At 31.8% G+C, this 23401-nt stretch overlaps 2 protein-coding genes across 7 annotated transcripts in view; one reads left to right on the forward strand and one right to left on the reverse strand.

Moving 5' to 3' along the window:
- Positions 1-612: 612 nt before the first annotated feature.
- On the reverse strand, positions 613-16828 carry LOC143057671 (lysosomal amino acid transporter 1 homolog). 2 transcript variants are annotated; one of them, XM_076231031.1, is made up of 9 exons: positions 16677-16828; positions 12665-12754; positions 11689-11894; positions 10647-10776; positions 7487-7580; positions 5846-5997; positions 4207-4293; positions 2714-2884; positions 614-939 (listed from the first exon to the last, which is right to left on the reverse strand). In XM_076231031.1, the coding sequence occupies exons 3-9, from the start codon at positions 11880-11882 to the stop codon at positions 757-759; spliced, it is 1011 nt and encodes a 336-aa protein (XP_076087146.1). In that variant the 5' UTR covers positions 11883-11894; positions 12665-12754; positions 16677-16828; the 3' UTR covers positions 614-756. The 2 variants fall into 2 exon arrangements, with proteins under 2 accessions (XP_076087145.1, XP_076087146.1); XM_076231030.1 differs by lacking the exon at positions 12665-12754 and having other exon boundaries at positions 613-939; positions 16677-16826.
- The window catches only part of LOC143057669 (eukaryotic translation initiation factor 4 gamma 3-like), a 36270-nt gene continuing 29696 nt past the window's right edge, over positions 16828-23401 (forward strand). The window contains exons 1-6 of one of the 5 annotated variants that reach the window (XM_076231025.1): positions 16828-16892; positions 17030-17179; positions 18952-18980; positions 19792-19880; positions 22015-22158; positions 22526-22705. In XM_076231025.1, the coding sequence (XP_076087140.1) occupies positions 17106-17179; positions 18952-18980; positions 19792-19880; positions 22015-22158; positions 22526-22705 (516 nt within the window). In that variant the 5' untranslated portion in view covers positions 16828-16892; positions 17030-17105. Of the gene's footprint in view, positions 17180-17475; positions 17825-18740; positions 18776-18951; positions 18981-19791; positions 19881-22014; positions 22159-22525; positions 22706-23401 lie in introns of those variants that run through there. The other 4 variants (XM_076231026.1, XM_076231024.1, XM_076231028.1 and 1 more) reach the window with 4 other exon arrangements.

Genomic DNA, 23401 nt, shown 5'->3' on the forward strand with positions numbered 1-23401 from the left:
ATTTAATAAACCTGTGACAAGTTATCTTCTCTTGATACCAAATTAGTCAAAATTGAACCAGAAATGACCACACAATAAATTTTAATATTTTTTAGATTAATTTAAGAAATGTATATATAAGGAATAACATAAAAAATGTGGTGCATACTGAATGTCTTACATAATGGGTTATTTGAAAGTGTGCACCACATTTTTGAGGTTATCTTGAATAGACAAAAAAATATTACAATAATTTATCAAAATTCAATGTTTATTAATTCCAGTTCTAAGGAGACAATCATTTTAAAAAAGGGGTGATGTCACAGTCACATGATAAAATTATGTCTATTAGCTGATAGACAAAAAAAATTCAGCCAATCAGAAAAAGAATTACATCCAAAATTAAATTATAAGAACTATAAATTAACCAATTCTTAAGGCTACACTGTTATTTGTTGGAACACTTGAAGTTGTGGTTCACATCAGTGTTCTCCCCAGGGCCTTTTAGCATCATGGTAATGTGATGCTATAATCTTAAATATGATGCTATATGAAGTGGTGATGCTATAATCTTTAGAAACAAAGATGGAATTTTTAATTCTGTTTACCAGGATGCTAAATGAAATCATATGCGGATCCATGGCGGGGGGGGGCATGAAGCATGACTTGAGCGGCCCCCCCTTAGGAAAAGTTCTGGATCCGCCACTGGAAATATCTGGGGAGAACACTGCACATATACCTACATAATCAATAACAAATAAGAACTGACAATTGTAATCAATGTCTAACATTTGAGTACACAGCTGGAACTGGATCGGGATTATTGATAGACCCATAATTCTCATGTCCGCCATAATTGACCACACCATTAGCATCCACTTGTATATCTTCTTCTGTCATTTTCTCATTAGAAAGTCTTTCAAAATCTGTTGCACTATAAATACGAAACTGTATAACTAGCTGATTCAAAGTTAAGGATTATGTATAGTATAAAGTATATTCAATTATCATTATATTGAGTTGATTCAGGTTAAAACGGGACAGATTGGAAATCAACTACTGTGAATTCAGAATTTTGTTGTGAAGTTTTTATTCTGAGAATAATAACTCGCATTCATATATCTGATATATACATCATATACATCAGAATGCAGATTTTCCTAAATTTGCAATAGTAAGTCTCACATTTTTGTCCATACTTAAACAATCCCAATAATAAAAGCACACAACCATTTCTGAATTTACAGTAAGTAAAACTTATAATTTGCATTTTGTTTTCGTGTTATATTCTATAACATGAAAGATCCTACACAGTTAAAAACACACATATTATATTCTGAATTTACATTTCATTCTGTTCAAATCAATCTACTATAATTATCTTTACTATAAATGTTGTACACTTTGTTAAACAAGAATGTGTCCATAGTACCCGGAAGCCCCTCTTGCACTATCATTTTCCATGTTCAGTGGACCGTGAAATTGGGGTCAAAACTTTAAATTGGAATTATGTGTACTAAGTTTTAAGTTGATGTGACTTCAACTTCTTCAAAAACTACCTTGACCAAAAAGTTTAACCAAAACTTTAACCTGAACTTAGCACTATCATTTTTTATGTTCAGTGGACCGTGAAATTGGGGTCAAAACTTTAATTTGGAATAAAATTAGAAAGATCATATCATAGGGAACATGTGTACTAAGTTTCAAGTTGATGTGACTTCAACTTCATCAAAAACTACCTTTACCAAAAACTTTAACCTGAACTTTGCACTATCATTTTCTATGTTTAGTGGACTGTGAAATTGGGGTTAAAACTTTAATTTGGCAATAAAATTAGAAAGATCATATCATGGGGAACATGTGTACGAAGTTTTAAGTTGATTGGACTTCAACTTCATCAAAAACTACCTTGACCAAAAACTTTAACCTGAAGGGGGACGAACGGATGTACGAACAGACGAACGGACAAACAGACGAATGAACGAGCAGACGAACAAACGGACGGACAGACGAAACAAAAACTTTAACCTGAAGCAGGATGAACGGATGGACGAACGGAACCACAGACCGGAAAACATAATGCCCCTCTACTATCGTAGGTGGGGCATAAAAACTTAACCAAATAACTTTTATATTAACTTTACTTGAAGTAAGGATGTGTTGAGTAAACCAACACCTACTAACTGTAAAAGCTGGTAGAGTAATCAGGATGGATATCTGAAAGTATGCTGCAGTTGTCTTAAAACCTTGGGAAAATAATGAACACAAAGACAACAACATCCTATATTACTGCAAGGAAATTTTTTATTATGGTCAACATGTTTGACCACTTATGTTGGCGTCTTCAGGACAATTTAATGATAGGAAACAAATACTGAAGTACATATTATGCGTTGCATATGGGGTTACAAAGGTTAATAAGACGTTGAGTCACAATAATATGTTTGGAGTCGTTAAAATGAAAGTGAAAGTAAAAGTTAATAATGGATTGTCATTATCTTTTCCAAATGGACAACACCTCACAGGACAATGCATACCATTCCAAAACGCTTCACTTGGAAAGAGGTACTAATTCCAATTGCATCTGTAATATTGTTAGATGTATAGAAGTATGATAACTCTGAAACTAGGCAGCATATTATATTGTTGAAGAAATCTAAATGTCATATTAGTAATGACCATCATGACTTGAATGCAGTAAAACTGCCAAAAAAGTGGATTTAAATAAGGATACAGACACATCCAACGTGACAACACCAAGACTGCCAACCAACCATGGAAGATGCATGACAATCCAGTCTGGTTCTATAGACCTTACTAATATAGACAGTCCATAAGTCACATTACCAAGTATAGCCAACCAGAACATCATTAGAGACAGGCCATCTGTAGACTTTCTTTTATACTGAAAAAGAAAATACACAAATCAAATTAAAATCATCAAGGACATGAATGCCCCCCCCCTTTTTTTTACAAGATCCATAATTCAATGTAAATCATCTGATCAAGATCTGGCAAAAGTCCATGTTATGCAGGATAAAACCTTACCAAAGATACCAGGCTTATATTTTGTATGCCAGACAAGCATTTCGTTTATAAATGATCAGTAATATTTGAATCAAAAACTTTCAAAAGGCTAAATAAAGGGTGAAGTTGAAGAGCATTGAAGATTCAAAATTCCAAAAGATTTTTTCAAATACAGTTGAGATTATTTATTCCTGGGTTGTAAATCCATACTATTTTGAACAATTCAAAGGTTTGTAAAAAATTAATATTTAAGAAACCAAATCAAAATTGCATATACTGAAATGTCATGCCCGCAATATTTTTGCTGATTGCATCATTGAAAGTTTTTTATTACAGGTATAATATCTACACTACTAAAGGAAGAGACTAATTTCATTGAGCCACAACTCCTCTGAAACCAATTTCATTGAGCCACAACTAGTCGGAAACATTTTTAATATGACGTGTAGTGTTTAGTATTTCTTAAATTTGTCTTTGAAACAATATTTTTTCCTTAAAAATGCCAATTTTTTACAAAATATTTAAATACAGAGACCATTATCAATCTGTGTTTTATACGCTTTCGTGCATCCTTAATAAATATACTTAACATGATCATTAATCAATATAAATGAGGTCTAGGTCAGATAAACTCTGACAGACAGACATGTGCATATTACTATCATTCCGTATCCCAAGTATAGCAGACATAAAAATTATTGCTTATGGTATCTGAGAAATGGATCTAACTGCAAAAGCTTACTGCTGATCAATGAATCACTAAAATTAGACTAAGGTCAGATGAAGCCTACCAGTTAGACTAGACATGTACACCTTACAATCATACATACACCAAATAGTATTCATTACATTATCTGAAAAAGGTACATAACAACTTAAACTTAATGTTGACTAATATACCAGGAAATAGAGGTCAAGGTTATAGATATCCACCTTACAAACATTCAATACACCAGATAATGTTCACCTATTGCTTAGTATCTACGAAATATGCTTAACCTCAAAAACTGTATGGGTGATCACTCATCCATGAAAAAAGGTCAAGGTCTACTGAACCCTGTCTGACATTCATGTAGACCTTACAATGGTTCTATAAATGAAATATAGTTATCCTAGTACTAAAAGTATTTGAGAAATTTATATGTCAACACAACAATTCAGATGTTTTAATCAGTCGCTGAACCATGAAAATAAACTTACATTTTTATATAACTGTGCTAGTCTAGATCCTATATAAAATAAACTTGATATTACACCTATTGCATATCCTACTTCATCTTCTATACCCTGAAAATATAAAATGCTGCATGACCTTTTCATATATCATGTGTAAATTACTACCATGCAGATTGGCAACCCAAAGAAAAAGGAAAAAATCAAATACAATTTATGATTTTTGGAAGTTGTGTGATTCTTAAATGATAATTTTATTTTTTCTGTTTGATTTTTTATGCATTCCCCTAAACTTTGATTTAAAAGATATTGAGCTGCAACCAAGCCTCTTTTTTTTATTAACACAAATGTATGGACAAGTATTTTGCAACTCAATAGCCTATTTGCCAATTCCCGTAAATGAACCTGCATTTAGAGATCCCTTTCTTAGTTGTCTCCCTTTTGAAGGTGAAGGACATTAATTTGTGTTTACAATCAAGAGCTAGCAGAAAGAGCAAATTTACCTGTGCGTAATGTGAGTAACCTCTAAGTTTTTCAAATCTTTTAATTACATTGATTTGTTGTTAAGCTAAATACTTTTGACATCAGAAAATATTTTTTTATGAAAAATTTGTTAAACCCCTAATTTTGTCTGGTATAGAACCAGTCTACAATTGACAAAGGGAAGTAATTTGTTTGAAAAAGTGTGTTATAACAGAATAAAATCAGTAATTGGCAAATGGACTATCAAAACTTTCAAATTGATTTAACATTCTATGGTTAAAAGATGAATGTATTTTCCTCCAAATATGACAAAAAAATTGTAGTTTTAAACACATTTTGCTGTGGGAATATCGACAAATAATACATTTACTCAATTTTATGCAAGAATCAAGTTCTTGAGTACCGTAGTTGCTTACAATGACAAAGAACTTAAAGGGGTCTTGATTTTCATATGACCTCTATTTGTTATTTCAAGTCAGATTACGTAGTAAAAATAAAATCTAATCTATCTATTTTCTAAAATAATACATTTAATTTACCAATAAATGAGAAATTAAATCATTGTTACTATACTTCTTGTTTCAAGTTCTGTATTTTCACAAATTGAAATCAGACTTGAAAGGAAAATCCAAAATTCCAAAATCTGTTTTAGTAAATAATAGAGCTAGATAAGTTCCCTATTGTACTCTGATCATTCATTAATGTATCCTATTTATAGTGATGAGAGACATTCTTGGTTGGCAACCAGAAAGAAAATTACAATAGTCATAAGAATCAGGTCACATTTCGATTTCATGGTAATTTTTGTTATTGTTACCCTGGTCTTTCTTGCAACAGTATTTTTTTATTTTTTTTTGAAAACTTTTTTTATTTCCATCCAAATTATTTTCCATTCTTTTTCATGTTTATATATGTATGGAATTAATGATATATACATGTACAGTAAATTCAGAATTTTTTGCTGTTGTTTTTTTGTGTGCAAAAATTGCCTTAAGACACATGAGACAGGGGTAGCAAAATTAAAAACAGGCATTATAAATTTTGATAGCTGTTTTTGTATACATAATTTCTGAAAATCACAATACATTTCTGGAGATTCAACAATTATAAATACACACAAAAATTTCTTAAATTACAATATATATAATTTCCATAAAAGGAGTCCTTATTTGTCATTTCTTACGTGAAATATTTCTACATGAAGAAGATTTCTGCCTGCAGGATGATGTCTAACTGGTAATGGTCTAGATGATGGCAAGTATCCCTGGAAAAATCCATTCATTACCAGAAAACCAACTGTTAGACATAATATTAAAGTTGAGGGTTGGTGCTGTGCTAAAATACAAAAAAATAAAATACATGGAGAATGAGTTTATAGGCCACAGATACCCCTTGCTTGTAAATATTTATGAGTCAGCTTTCACAGCTTTCACATTCAGATGCATGATTTAAGACAAATTTATGATTATAAGCATTGTGTATAAGTTTCATTAAATTTTGTTGAAGCAAACTAAAGTAAAAGAACAGAAAAGACAGAGTTAGCAATATTTCCATCTATAAAGGGGCATAACTTAAGAAAGGTAAAAGTGACACCACACAATTTTAAACTAGATCTGTGTTATGTGGTAATAAGCATTGTGTATAAGTTTGATAACACTTGTTTGAGGCTAACTAAATTCAGCAAATTTTATGTTTATAAAGGGGCATAACTCATGAATGGTAAATATTAAAGAACAGAAACGACAGATTTAGCAATACTTCTTTATAAAGGGGCATAACTTAATAACGGAAAAGTGATGCAATCCAATTTAGAACTTGATTTGTGTTTTGTGACTGATTATAATAATTGTGTACAAGTTTTATAATATTTGATTAAGGCATACTAAAGTTACAGAAAGGAAACCAATTTTGAGGACATACAAGATGGAGGGACGGGAGACGCATTGACCTACCAACAGACAAAGATAACCCTTAATGCCCTCTCAGCTATGTGTGGGGTATAAAAAAGATGTTAATAACTTCTAATCTGCATAAATTAGTTTTGGAAACATTCTACATGTATTGCACATTTTATAGAATTATAACACGTTTTACAACATGTGGAGTCACTTGTAGAGCAGGAACAACTGACCATTCTAGAGCACCATAGATCACTTGACTTCAACCAGGTTTTGTTGGAGTTCATGGTGCTTAATTCTTAATTTTCTGTGTAAAGTATTTTGCTGGTTGTATGTTTCCCTCTTTCTTTTGACAAGTGTGTTGTCAATTTTTAATGAGAAAATGCTAAATTTTGTTATGTGTTACAAAGAGAGCACTAAGAAGGTATATGTGGGTGCAAGTTTTTGTGGATTTTGAGGTTAACTACACAAGTTAAGTAATCTTAGCAGGGTGATGGGATAAAACAAGAAAAACATTTTGAAGGGGAAAACTATTAAATCATCAAAGTGTCTAATATGCGGATGCCTGTGGGGAAAACCAGTCCCATGCATAGAAAAATGTCATGTACTACGACTTTTTCAATCTCCACATAGAAACAGCCAATTCCAGTTTTTACCAGTAAAGTTATCATTTTACTAAACCCTAACACCTGTCTTTCATCTCGCTTTTACGGGTTTTACAGGTATAATGATCAAGCTTTCTTAAATACATTTTCTCTATCAATTATTAACATGTCCCTCTAAATAAATTGTAATAAATTTCATCATAGATTAAGTTGACGAAAAAATATATCTTAATTTTACAATCTGGTCAATACAAACATGAGTCTTTAATAGGCAAGTTGAGTGCTACACAAAAATCATATTTTAAATAAGAAAGAACAAACCTTTCCTTTTTTGCTTTCTTCTCCAGATCTGATACCATATATATTGTGAAAACAAAACTAAGTCAGAGAAAACAAAATAAACTGCCAAATATATCTGAAACAGTAAATTATCAATTTAGCCAAAATATTCAAACATGCTTGGAAATACATGTATGTCTAAATTTGACAATAAATAGTTGGTGAAATTAAAATAAAATAAATGTGTGTATACAAGAATGTTGCAATACTTTAAATTATCTAGCACTGCTCTAATTTGCAATGCACTCCTATGGATTCCCTAAGGATTTTAACAACCCTTTATTTATTTGTAGAGGTCAATTTAAAACTGTAAAACAAATTTATTGCTCATGGGAATTTTCCTTCCAATGTTCTATATAAAAAAATAAATGGACACAGATGATGCCCCCGCTTGCATATACCAATATAAAGGACATAACTCAAGAACTGTGTATACATTTCATTACTTTGGCAAACTTAAGTTCAAGAACAGAAACAAAATTCAGCAATTTTTCCATTTGTAAAGAAGCATAACTCCAGAACAGTAAAAGAGACACGACCAAAATTTAACTTGATCTGGGTCAATGTCAGTCTTTTATTGTTTTTCAAAGGACGGAAATGGTAACATTTTTTCCTGTAGCTCAGTTCATATCATTAACTTGGATATGTATGATAGCTTCATTCGAAGCTGTGACATTTTCACATATGTGGTTAAATTTTCTGGTTACAGAGTGAGATTTCCGTAATTTAGTAGACCCCAAATATCCTTTCGTGATGCTGATCCTCGTGGTAAAAAATCCCTTTATTAACGCAATAAGTTCTTTGAACAAGAGTGCACATGCTGAAATGTCTCGCCTTCTTTACTAATCATTGATATTATGTTGATAGCCCTAAGTATAAAGCTTTATTACAACTGTCTCATAAACTTAACATTAACCAAAATAACTAAACAAAGACCAATGAACCATGAAAATGAGGTCAAGGTCAGATGAACCATGCCAGGCAGACATGTCCAGCTAACAATGCTTCTATACAATATATATAGTTGACCTATTACTTATAGTTTAAGAAAAATAGACCAAAACACAAAAAATTAACACTGTGCAATGAACCGTGAAAATGAGGTCATGGTCAAAAGAAACCTGCGCTACTGACATAAAGATCATAAAATATTTCCATACACCAAATATAGTTGACCTATGGCATATAGTATTAGATAAATAGACCAAAACTCAAATGAAAATGAGGTCAAGGTCACATGACATCTGCCCGCTAGACATGTACACCTTACAATCATTCCATACAACAAATACAGTAGACCTATTGCATATAGTATGAAAAAAACAGACCAAAACACAAAAATTTACCTATAACCACTGAACCATGAAAATGAGGTCAAGGTCACATGACATCTGCCCGCTATAGACATGTACACCTTACCATCATTCCATACACCGAATATACAAGCCCTATTGCTTATAGTATCTGAGATATGGACTTGACCACAAAAACATAACCTTGTTCACTGATCCATGAAATGAGGTCGCGGTCAAGTGAAAACTGTCTGACAGACATGAGGACCTTGCAAGGTACGCACATATCAAATATAGTTTTATTACTTATAATAAAAGAGAATTCAACATTACAAAAAATCTGAACTTTTTTTTCAAGTGGTCACTGAACCATGAAAATAAGGTCAAGGACATTGGACATGTGACTGACGGAAACTTCGTAACATGAGGTATCTATATACAAAGTATGAAGCATCCAGGTCTTCCACCTTCTAAAATATAAAGCTTTTAAGAAGTTAGCTAACACTGCCGCCGCCGCCGGATCACTATCCCTATGTCGAGCTTTCTGCAACAAAAGTTGCAAGCTCGACAAAAATTAATACTTTGAACACATTTAATAGCTCCACAGTTTTTACACATTTATTCTATGTTCCTCTACTTTCCTAATCACCACAAATGGTTAAGCTCAGTCATTTGTAAAAAATAGAAACATGTCCAATATTACTACACAGAGATTTTTCAGTTTACACACAACTTTTGAGTTCCTCATTTCAAGGCACATAAGGGATATTGAACCATCTGTGTTCTGTGGTAATTAGCATTGAGTACAAGTTTCATAACATTTGGTTGAGGCAAACTAAAATAAGGGGAACAGAAACCAATTTTGGGACGTACAGATTTACATACAGGAAGGACAAGGGTAAAACTTAATGCCCCCTTTGTTACAGCAGGAATATAAAAACAATAATTAAATAAAATTTTTAGTAGACATGATGCGACTTTTGTGGATAATTAATTAATATAAATAAACTCATCATAGATATCAGGATTAAATTTTATATTTACGCCCGACGCCCATTTTGTCTACAAAAGACTCATCAGTGATGCTCAAACCAAAATAAAATAAAAAGGCCAAATAAAGTAGGAAGAGCATTGAGAACCCAAATTCCTAAAATTTTTGCAAAATACAGCTAAGGTAATCTATTCCTGAGGTAGAAAAGCTTTATGCAAATTGGTAAAAAAGAAACTGGCTAACAATCTAATTTTTTATTAGTTGTTAAATGGCCATTATTTTTCTACTTTTAAAAGTAAGATATGGTATGATTGTCAAAGAGAAAACTTGCCACCATAGACCAAATAAAGAAGTGAACAGTAAAGTTAAAAACTAAAAGTAAATACCTTCAACAATGAGCAAAACCCATACCACATATAGAGAATTTCAAGATAAATATCTTGATTATTATGCAGTGTAATTTTCCTTATTGTTTATTTTGCTTGAAAACAGAGCTGCTAATTGTTTGTCAAAATAAAGCCATGGCACTGTTAAACATGAGAACTCTTGAAAAATGAATCAAGCTTACCAATGGTTTAAGATTGCAACTACATGTAATTGCTATTTTGTTACAAAACTTAGAAATTTTCGAAAAACTAAGGATTTTCTTATCCCAGGAATAGATAACCTTAGCCGTATTTGGCACAACTTTTTGGAATTTTTGGTTCTCAATGCTCTCCAACTTTGTACTTGTTTGGCTTTATAACTATTTTGATCTGAGCATACAGACGAAACGCGCATCTGACATATTAAATTATAATCCTGGTACCTTTGATAACTATTGAGTAATGCAGTCTACAATTGGGTCCATTATACATACCTGTAATGGCATCTGACCCGTCAATATGCTTCCAATCAGATTGGTGGTGTCCCCTAATGTCCACTGGCTTATGAGGAATACTGAAATTCCAGCCACACCTTGGATATTTCTGCAATTGCTTACCATTTGACTGCAATTAAAATTATAACATGAAATGTTGGAATTCAAATCTTATAAAAGAATCAAATGAGATATCAATAAGACAGCAACCCAAACCATAAAATTAATCTAAAAAATATCTAAAGGTCGATCAACAAACTGTCTTAACAAAAGACAATCATGTGTCTTTATTATATACAATTTTTCCTACTCTTATCATTCTAAAATATTTTTTATAATTTTCATGGAAATTTATCCTCCTTGGACCCGTTGATTAAAAATATGAAATCAATGTGTTATTGCCGATGATATCAGTAGATGATTGGGCTAAGTTAAAAGGTCACAGAAGTATCAATAGCAATGGGAAAGAATAGAAGTATCAATAGCAATAGGAAAGAATAGAAGTATCAATAGCAATGGGAAAGAATAGAAGTATCAATAGCACTGGGAAAGAATAGAAGTATCAATAGCAATGGGAAAGAATAGCAAAAGCAATAGCAAAGAATAGCAAAAGCAATAGCAATGGGAAAGACTTGCAAAAGCATATAAGCAATAGGATAGAATAGCAGTAGCAAAGAATAGCAATAGCATTATCATAAGCATAAACAATAGCAATAGCATTATTAGAATAGTAATAGCAATAGCAATGCATCACAATACATTGCATTGTACAAATTTTTCATGGTAGAAGACTGTGTCCTATCACTCTTTCATTTTTAAGAAAAATAGCATGTTAAATTAATCACATATAAAACTCATTACACAACAGTTTATTAGATTGCCAATGATATTCAAATAAATTATAAATGACCTATTACTCATTCACATCTAAACAAACCTGTGTGTTAACCATATTTGGTCGAAAATATTTTAAAGGCACTGGCAGACAAATAAAATCTTATGTGAAAAGTTAATCTTAATTCTGAACTCAGTTTATACTTACGGTGTACTAACAAATACCCATAATGCAATGGACAGCAATCCAAAAATATCAGATGCATATTCATTTGAATTTGTCACACAGTCACCAAGTAACACATACAACCATCGTACTCCATCACTACAGTTACCTTTCGTCAGGTTATGTATGCTGTCATAGTGATGACCTCCAAGTAACCATGGATACAAATGTGGCATGTTTAACAATTCCTGAAATAAGCATAAATTTATTAAAAGCAGATAATCATGCATGTATTTTTACAAAAAAATTGTTTCATATTCGATATAATATCTAAGCATTTACAGCATTATACTTATACACAAAAGAGTAAACTACATTCTCAAACGTTTTTTTTAAAAAAAGCAGACAATGGTTGAAATGAGACATTAATTTAAATAATTTTAAAATTGTACAGATTCAACCTCCTTATCACTCATATCACATCATCTTTTCTTTATTTTCTTTCAGTAACTTCATGAACTGTTCATGAAGTTCCTGTATGAAATCTTCTCTGAAGTGTATATATAGATCACACAGAGATATGTCTAGCCTTTCTGCTTAAAAATTCAGAACTGAAAATCTCATGAACAGCAACATTGCTAATTAATTCAAAGTAGCTGGACAAGCTAGTAGTCAGGGCCTTAAAAGAGTTGACAAATTGAGATGTTCAGACAACAATGTAAATTTGTAAATTAGGCCATTTATTTTAATGTTTGAATTGTTTTATATTTGTTATTTCAGAACCTTGTATAGCTTGCTATGTAGTATTTGTTTTGCTCATTGTTGAAGACTGTATGTTGACCTAAAGTTATTAACTTGTTTTCCTTGGTTCTGGAGGAAATGTGTGTTGCTGATAATCAAACTAAATCTTCTTTATTTCTATATTACATGAAAAAAATACCATACTTGAAAAAAATTATATATAAACACAAGCTTTATATGCTTAACCAACATTTTTAGCAAGGTATAAAAATATTACCTTGCAATGGCAACTGGCAAATTGGCAACTACAGTCTGTATTCAAACACAGTTTTCAGATGAGCATGGTTTTATATCCACCATTAACCGTCTAATAAAAAAATTAAAAACAGATTATCATTTACATCTAACAACTTGATTGAAATGGCTACTAAATCATGTACATGTACACATTAAAATGCATGTTAAGCCATTTCAATTGATATTTTATAGTGTGTTTTCTATGTTGTGATGTTCCACTATTGTTGCGGGTAAGGGTGAAGGTTGGTACTAATTAAAACATTTAAACCTGTTGCATTTGTTTGCAGCTGTCCCAAGTCAGGGACCTGATATTCAGTAGTTGTCGTTTGTGTTTCTCGTTTTTGTTTATTTTTACACAAGATTCTGTTAGTTTTCCCGTTTAAATGGTTGTACACTTATAATTTTTGGGGCCCTTTATAGCTTACTGTTAAGTGTGAGCCAAGGCTCTGTGTTTAAGATCGCACCTTGACATATAATGGTTTTCTTTTACAAATTGAGACTTGGATGGAGAGTTGTCTCATTGGCTTTCAAACAACATCTTCTTATCGTTCATTCAGTTGAGAGAATTATAGATTATCGTTGATCATCTCAACGAGATTGATTTTTCGCTTGAGCCGGGATAAATGATAATCTGTTTATCGCTATTTTACCTATGACGACGTTGTCAATTTCATGTCAATTTCATTAATAACACCACATGCCGCCTTAGTTTCTAGCGATAATTTTCCATCTCAAGCGAGTAGCATGATATGAAAAATTATCACAAAAAAATATCAAAGAAAAAATGTACAAAATAGCAATAATAAATGTTAATGCAGATGTATAATAAATATTGATGACTATATATATATGTAAGAATGTATTCCACAACTGACTGACTTGGCTGAGACATGTGAAACTGACTAAATGGTAACCTAAAAAGTCACACCAATGGGGTTTGTGAAACAAAAATTTACAGTGAAATTTCCCCATAACTCTTGAAGGAAGACTTTTAAAAGTAGAGAGAAAAGGGAGGAGGAATCTTAGACCTTTCATCATCACTAGTCTTTGGATTAGTCAGAAATTTCTGTGTAAAGCAAATATTTAAATAATGCTTCATTTTGATGATTCACTGGCTCTTATACCATATTTAAAAAAAAAAGAGAACAAAAATACAACAAAACTTTGTCATTTTCCTTTTAAGTATTTTCTTGATTTGGTATTAGATATATGTCAAAGTGTAGATACATGTATTTACGCACATTTATATATATATATCTATTTTATAAAAAAGTACATATTTAAATATATCTTGTGGCAAAACACATTATGCATATAGTACCTGTGGTCAATTTCAATCAATAACAATATATTTTGGTAATTTATTACCGTACATCTATATAATGTCCTTAATTTAACTTACCATTGACCTAAAAGGTCACAATTAAATAATAGTATTCAGGTCATTATGCAAAAAATGTTCTAAATTATCTAATAAAAAATTGTTGTAGGGTTGTTTCAAAAGCCTGTTCACACATGTATAAATATACTGGTCTGAATGCTAAATTGAGATCTTTAACAATCCAATGGTAGTTATTATTTTTAATCACTTGAAAATTATACAATATTGGGAAATATTTTTTAAATACTTTAATTTAAGTTTATGCTGTTTTTTTTTGTGTGTTTTTTTTTTTATATTGATATGATACAAATAAACATCTTTAGACAACAAAACATTGATTATGCATTTTTTTTAAAGTTAGCTACTATTTTAACTTTTGAAGGAATTTACCCCTAAAAAACTTAAACAGATCATAATGTTAGTAATTTTTATGGTTTTTTTTTAATATATAATGCAAAAGTATAAGACACTATTTACTTAGAAGGTTTTCTCCTTTTAAATGATAAAACAGCATGCTAACATTTCCTCAAATTTTAATGCATGTCATCCATTTTCCCCTTGAAATCAAAATATCTACTTTAAGATCTAAAAAAATCATATGTCATCAACTCTAATATGAAAAATATGACAATATAGATTATTTCAAGAAAACCAGTTACAAAAACCAGTTTAATGGTCTAGTGAAGACAGTTATGAAATATGACCCCTTCCAGGTCAATAAAATAACAAACCATGTAATCGAATTTTACATAATAAATCATCTCCATGCCAGGGGTCATGACCTTATGTAATTAGCTATCCTCATGCTAAGTATGTCCTCAACAGGACACTTCTGTCAGTTCCCTGCCCCATGGGGATTGCAAATATACTTCCTGCAGATCTTACACTGATAAAATATTAAAATCAATAATACCCATTCATTAATTGCCTGCTAAAATATATTTGGTTAATTGTACTAATTGTATCTCTGAAATTTGTGTCCTGCATTAGTCGTCATACTGTGAAATTTTAAGTTATTTCAAGATTGGCCAAATGGAAACTGTGGAAGTACTGATAATATTGACCATATAGTTCCAGGCTAACATATTTAAAAGAGTACAAATATGGAGAGGCTGATGCAATAGTCCTGAGGGCTGTATAGCCAGTCAAGGTCATTAAAAAAAATTACAATTTCTAAAAAATATTTAATCAGACTGAAAAACAACATTAATAATAGTGAAACCGATTTTTTTTCTCTTTACAAGTTTTTTTAACTGTTGTTATCTGATCTCAGCTGTGTGAAAAGTTTGAAAATTAACAATGCAAGTTTATGCAATCTTAAAAATTTACTGACGACAATATTCACCTATATTCTTGCAATATCCCTTTACATATATTATAAGAAAATATATTAAATACAAAGTTGAAAATGCATTGAAATGAAATCTTGAAATGAAATCTTGAAAAGTCAAAATCTCTGACCACAGACATGACAGGACCTCTGTCATTATTTGGTTTCTTAATATCATAGTTCTGACAAGACAGGCATGGATAATTGCTCTGTGAGAAGAGACTATTGATATAAGCTGTCACCTGTGTTTACTTTCTTAACATACAATTCCTTGATTTTACCAAACAGTGTTGGAGAGTTTGAAGTTTTAAGCAGGAAAATTTTAGTACATGTAGTACTCTAGCATGTCTAGTAATGCACAATTTTTTTTCTAAATCCTTGTCCCATGTTAAAAAAAAAATCTTATTATTAATGGACCTAATGAAAAAGACAGTCACAACGCTCTAAGACCACTGAACCAACTAGGCTATACAAAAATGAAAGGCAGTGTTGTCATAGAAGTATGAAGTGAAAAGTACAGGTTCCAGCCCCGGCTGGGGAGGAAGAAAAGAATCAAATCTACTCTAACATCATGTTAGGTTGATTTTCTAGGCACTTCATATATTTATATATATACACATGTATCATCAAATCAACAACTTGCAACATAGACACCGAATCACACATAATAATTGGATCTTAAGTAATTGCAACTTATATTAGTCCCTCTCCACTTTGCCGGTGTGAGTGCTACTCTTTTTTTGAAATCTACAAGAGTGTCTTTTATGCAGAGTCGGATTTAGAGGGGGGTCAGTGGGGCTCCCCCTTTTGAGAAAAAAATTGTGGTTGATTATATAGGGAATACACCTTAACGCTATTCCCGGCTGACCCGGCCGCTTGAACTTTTGACGTCAACAACAATCACTTTTCGATTGTGGCTCAGATATTTTGTTTTATGACGTGAATATTCTACGGGAACCTATGTGATATCCAGTAATGGATGACAAATAGCGATAAGGTGTATCGTGGGGCCCCCTCTTAATCAGCCAGTGGCCCCCACTTACGAAAAATTCTAGATCTGCAACTGTTATGTGCAAGAAATATGGCTCTCTCTTAACACGGGTTAGTGCTATAACATATGACTTCACATTCTTATTCAATATTTAACGTTTTTATACTGATATTTTCATTTTTTTTTTTTTTTTTAATGCGAATGTTTACTGTCTTGTGATTGTGAGTGTACCAAATACCCCCCTTTTTCTTGCACTCAACCTTTTTACCGTTTCAACGATTTCTCTTTACCTTCATCCTTTGTCACTGATGTCAAAAGATCATGACAAAGAAACTCAGATTACCTTCTGTTATCATTAAATACTTTAAATCCGGAATTTAAAAAAAACCACTGACTAGTTGCAACTTCAAACAACAGAATTTATGGTAACCTTTGACCCTTGCCGGTAACCTCCGTAAAGTAACCGGAAATAGCCGAGCTACGTCTCCTTGCAGACCCTTAACAAGGTAGCCATACTTATTTACATGACTACAATCTTATGCCATCGTTGATTATCTGACCATCATAATAATCTAAAAACTAGTGAGTATGAAAATTGAATACACGAACTCTAACAAAAATGATTTTGTTTCAATTTATGTAGGAGACAGAGCTTGGGAAACAAGCATCGGAAGGGTCCTTTTCCAGGACTAAACCGCTTCCTTTTCACGTTGAATGAAATGTCGAATGTACCAAAAGTGAAATCACCTACACCATCTCAAATAACAGGACATACACAGCAAAGAAGTGTAACGTATCCTTTTTATGCATAGTCAACAATTTATTTTATGTACTACTTGGGTTAATTCATTTTATTTCATGTCAGTTTGCACGAGAACAGATGCCGGTTTTTCGTCCTGTCACGTTTGCAGTTTTCGGGACAACTTGTGTGAGAAATATCCAAGTTTATTGAACTATTGATTGCACATCTGATTTAAAATTGTGTTTTTGTTGTTTGTTTTGTTTTTTTCTGTAACATAATGTTCCGACAGCTCGTTATGAAGGCGGGGCTTTTCGAACGAGGAACCACATTCTTTGAGCGTGCACATATCACATGACATTAATTACGACATCATGGAAAAGATGAAAACACGAAACAGTGTTATAGTGTAGTATCAACAGTGTTTAGTTAAATATCAAAATGAATTTGGAAATTTTGGAATCTTTCTTGTGAATTTTCTTTGAAATAACCCTTAAATGATATTTAGGATTATTGACATGTGGTGATGTGTAATATTTGTCAGATATTGGATATTTGCCAAATACACAAATTATTAGTAGATACACAATAGTCTTTGTTATAATGATGAACAAAAGTGAAAATAATAACATACAATGGAAGCTGAATATAATGAAAAGCAACACTGATTAATAGATATGATCAAATTCCAGAAAGAAAGTAAGAATTCTTGTTTTGTTGTTTATGATGCCTTATTTATTGTACATTTGTTTGTTACTTCCAGTTATGGTTTTATTATATATTTTCTTTATACCAGTAGCAGAGATATTTCTTTTTCTTTTATGAGTATTTTTGTTGTTACATATTTTAACCTCAATCTGACCTGTATTTGTATAGATCTGTGTTCAGGGCATTTTATTGGAAAAACAGGCATTTTCAGAAAGTACAATGTCAGATTTATTTTTAGACATTGTCACATTATGATAAGGTAAAAAATAAGCTTTCAATTTGGAGACTACTTTTTTTTTTAAATTCTATTGAGTGGCATATCTACATGTATGTAATAATAAGGTAATTTGAAGTTGCATCTTATGGAAGTAAAAATCGTGTTTAACATTTCCTGTTACGAATCTAACCAATCTTACCAACTTAATTTTAATGTACATACACACATGTAATTTTAAAAATGAGCTATTGGTTATTTGTTAAAAAAAATCTGATATCCAACCTCTTGAAACCAGTTTTGGGCAGTTTTTAAAATCTTGATTTTTTTGGTTGACCTTATATGTAGTACATGAAACTGTCCCTTCAGATTATTGCTGATTGATGGAACCTTAAAAATTGTTCACATTTGTTACCATGTCAGCTTTAAAACCCTTCGCCAATATTTAGTTCGTGTTCTTTAATCCTAAGAGAACAAAATGTCATTTTAATGTTAGATCCAACCTTATTCATTCAATGTTTTAGTTCAAGAATATTATAATATCTACAAAGTGTAAAGATGATATGTCCATGTGAATTAATGCAATTACATAACAGGTATTTCCACGTCAATAATAGTTAAAAATAAGGTATATGCACATCTGCAAATGTATTTAAAAAGCGATATGATTCTTAAACCTATTCCCTTTTGTAGCTCATGCTTTATGGGAAATTGTGTCAGTAAAAAGGGTAAGTTTATTCCCTTTGTTCCTTGTATGGTAGGGTGTCAGAGATATACTATTCTAGATTAAGAACTTGTATTATGTTGCGGGTACCAGGTTGCAAATTAAAAGCTTTGTTGTGCTAGCCTAGAAATGGGAAGATTTAAATATTTAAACTCAGTCCTTTTCCTTAACCTTATACAGTCCAAGAGGAACACCAAATTATAACAATTGTAAGTATATATGTTTATGGTACAGTAAGGCTGCATGCTTATTATAGGATCTGCTTTAATTAGAATATTTTCACATTGTATTTCATTCTTGTGGGGGTAATATGGGTTTATATTTTGTAGTATCTGGACTTGTGCTCCTGAGTAACTAGGATGAGGAAGTAACCTTTCCATCGATTTGTTACTTTGCTCCTCAACTGTCAAAAGCTTTATGTTGTCACCTGGGTATTTCAGCTCACTCTCGGTATCTGTAATTTTCCATTTTGATCTTTTATAAGACGGACAACTATTTTTTTTTTTTTTTAAATAATGGAAGCATGTATGATCGACTTTGTAGACTAAAATCATATTATTTCTAAGGAACAACATTTTGTGCAAGCTTCACTTCAATGCATTGTAACACCAGTGTACATCATCAGATTAAGATTTTAAGCAAAATTAGTTGTTTCATTAAAACATGATGATCTTTTGTTAATGATTTATCCGTTGACACAGCTAGACTGATAGGACATCCATACCACACAGATGTTATGGGAAGAAAATTGACTTAAAAAAAAAGTTTACGTCTGTCTTCTGAGTTACATGTACCACATACCCACCAGCTCAGGATTTAAAAAATCTCTATAGGCCAATAAATTGAACTTCATGCCCAGGGCCAATGGATTCTAAAGTTGTTCAAGATTCTGCTACATACATAGAATATGTGTGTATTTACACATGAGGAATGACCCATTGCGAGTTTGTGATACTTGTATGTCTCGCAGACATTGTCCAAAAGATCAATGAAATAATGTTAAGGCATGATTTGTTTTAGGGGTACCACAAGAGGAGCAAGTACAACAGCAGCAGCCACAGTTTTACATTTCTCAACAAGGGTATTTTAATCCACAACAGGTGCAACAGGTATGTATCGATGTGTATATTTTGTTAAGAGCTGATTGCATTGAGTAAGTAGGTAAAGGTAATAACTTTGGTTAGCTTGCTTGCTAGCTGAACCATAGCCATTATTAGGTTAGGTAAACCACCCTTCTTTAAGAGTAGACTAGTCCGACATATAACCAATCTATCTGTCTGTAGGACACAGCTACTTCCAAAGGAGGGTAGTATATTTTAACTAATTATGACTTCACGCTTAACCACAAGTCCTACAGCAATGGCTTGTGAAATTCTTCTCTTCACTCCAACAAAATCCAACTAAAAATTTGTTAAAATTGAGCTTCAGGCTTGTGGATTCAAATGTTTAGCATGAAGACTGGAGCAAGTAAGCTAGCTAAAGATATTACTTTAACTTACACACTCAATGCAAATAAAATGTATTTTTTCGTAAGAGAAGCATTGAACAACATGACTTATTATTTGTATTTATTATAATTTTTATGTACTATTTTGCCATTGATGTTTAACACTTGATTTAATATTCAAAAGTTAGCAGAATATATTTTTATGTAATATTTGTACTAAATGAGACAATTACCTTTTTTATACGCCCGTCGTCTTTTAGACGGGGCGTATTATGGTATACCTCTGTCCGTCTGTCCGTCCGTCCGTCGTCCACACTTCGGACAATAACTCAAAAACACTTTCACCAATTTCCATGAAACTTAAGTGAATTGTTTATATCTATTGACGTAAGCTCCCTTTCGTTTTTTTTAAATTTCAGATTTTAAGTTTAGGATTTATGGGGCTTTATTCATAAAAAAGGGGGGATTTTCAACACTTCGGACAATAACTCAAAAAGGCTTTCACCAATGTCCATGAAACTTTGGTGAATTGTTTATATCTATTGATGTAAGCTCTCTTTCAATTTTTATAAATTTCAGATTTTAAGTTTTGGATTTATGGGGCTTTATTCATAAAAAAAGGGGGATTTTCAACACTTCGGACAATAACTCAAAAAGGCTTTCACCAATGTCCATGAAACTTTGGTGAATTGTTTATATCTATTGATGTAAGCTCCCTTTCAATTTTTATAAATTTCAGATTTTAAGATTTGGATTTATGGGGCTTTATTCATAAAAAAAGGGTGATTTTCAACACTTCGGACAATAACTCAAAAAGGCTTTCACCAATGTCCATGAAACTTTGGTGAATTGTTTATATCTATTGATGTAAGCTCCCTTTCAATTTTTATAAATTTCAGATTTTAAGATTTGGATTTATGGGGCTTTATTCATAAAAAAAGGGTGATTTTCAACACTTCGGACAATAACTCAAAAAGGCTTTCACCAATGTCCATGAAACTTTGGTGAATTGTTTATATCTATTGATGTAAGCTCCCTTTTAATTTTTATAAATTTCAGATTTTAAGTTTTGGATTTATGGGGCTTTATTCATAAAAAAAGGGGGATTTTCAACACTTCGGACAATAACTCAAAAAGGCTTTCACCAATGTCCATGAAACTTTGGTGAATTGTTTATATCTATTGATGTAAGCTCCCTTTCAATTTTTATAAATTTCAGATTTTACATGTCCGTGTTATGAATTTTTATGCTTAAAAAAGGGGGGATTTTCGAATTTTGGGACAATAACTAACACTTTCACAAAATGTTATGCAACTTTGATAAATTGTTTATATCTATTGACATAAGCTCCCTTTTCATTTTTATAAATTTTAGATTTTACGTTTTCTTAAGTAATGAATTTTTATACCTAAAAAAGGGGGATTTTATGAAACTTTGGTGAATATATTAATGTAACATCTCTTTTGATTTGTATATATATTTCTAGTTGATCATATAAATTCATTTAAAGCATAAAAGACAAGTTAAAAGAGCAACGGGCGTATCATGCGCTAAAGCGCAGCCCTTTATTTGCTCATGTGTGAATTGTAAGTTGTACTGTGCATAAAAATTAGAAAAATATGCACTTATATTGGGAAGCTCTTAATTAACATCTTGGATATAAATTTTAGTTTTCTACTCTAATCTATTTGATGCTGCATGATGGGGAAAATATGAAAAAAATAACATGTGTTATCGTGTATGAGATAACTGTCCACCAGACCAAATGATAAAATGGGTATCTACTTTTTTACAGCAATTTCTTCAACAACAGGTGAACCCACAACAGAACTATCCCCATGATATAAGTAAACAATTGAATAATCAACAGTTGGTACAAGGCCAAGCCCTGGCTCAGCAACAAAACATGTATCAACAACAACAACAAAGGACACCAGCAGTATGTATATACATTTGTAGCTTACAGCATAGTTCCTTACATGGTCTGCTCTACATTAATTAAATTGCTTTTATGCTTTTGGGCAGCTTTTTAAATCAAAATAAAATAGTTTGAAGTTTAATACATGTACATGAATTATGACCTTGAACTAATTATTCCTCGTAATCATTTTTGTACAATCTGAATCAAAGGTTTATGTCGTGCAAATTGGTAAATATTATTCCAAAAAGAAGATATTTTGCATTCACAAGTTTGTGCATTATATAAAACCTCTTCTTGACAATATTCATACAAATAATCTGTAAAACAGACCAGTCATTTCAATTTATCTACTCTTGTTTATCATTAACACTGTTTATTATTTCAGCCCTTTTACCCACAACGGCCTATGCAGCCTCCTCAACAGCAGAGGATGCAGATGCCAGGACAGGGACAGAATCCGATGTATCCAACTGTTATGTTCATGCCTCCAAGTACCAACATGAATAGTTATGGAACACAGATTATTGTTCAGTCTCAGCCTGGAGGACAAATGCAGCCAATGATGGTAAGATTTATATAGAAATAACATTATAATACTTTAAAAAAAAAGATGTGGAATGATTGCTAATGAGACAACTCTACAAGAGACCAAATGACACAGAATTCACAACTATAGGCCACTGTATGGCATTCAACAATGAACAAAGCCCATACCGCATAGTCCGCCATAAATTTGCCCTAAATGACAAGTGTAAAACAATTCAAACTAAAAAAAACATATACATAGCACACATTAGTATAAAAAGTCAAGTATGATAATAATGTTCAATACAACTTGATAAAATGTTATGAAAAAATTAATGTGATGACATGATCAGTTTTCAATATTTTTTATACAATTGCTCCAGTTTTTTGTTGGGTCATTAAAAGGAAACCACAAATGATAAGTCCATGATATTTGGAATGCAGTTGTATTAACATTTCCATAAAGCTTATTTTGCCCACACCCTCGGTCATGACGAATTTGACCTTGACATTTGTGTCAAGTTTACATGTTGAAGTTAAAGATAAGAAAGTTTAACTTTAAAGGGAATCATCTTTTGGAAGTAACAGATTGAGAATAGGGTTGTATTAGCATTGATCTGGTTTATATGGACATTATTTGAACTTTAACTCAGTCTTAAGGATGTTTGCTGTTCAGTTTCAAAAATAAATAACTTTCCATAAAACTAGTATATATTGATAGGGGATAAATTGTGGA

This window comes from Mytilus galloprovincialis, chromosome 13, assembly GCF_965363235.1.
Source record: "Mytilus galloprovincialis chromosome 13, xbMytGall1.hap1.1, whole genome shotgun sequence".
NCBI classification, from domain to species: domain Eukaryota; kingdom Metazoa; phylum Mollusca; class Bivalvia; order Mytilida; family Mytilidae; genus Mytilus; species Mytilus galloprovincialis.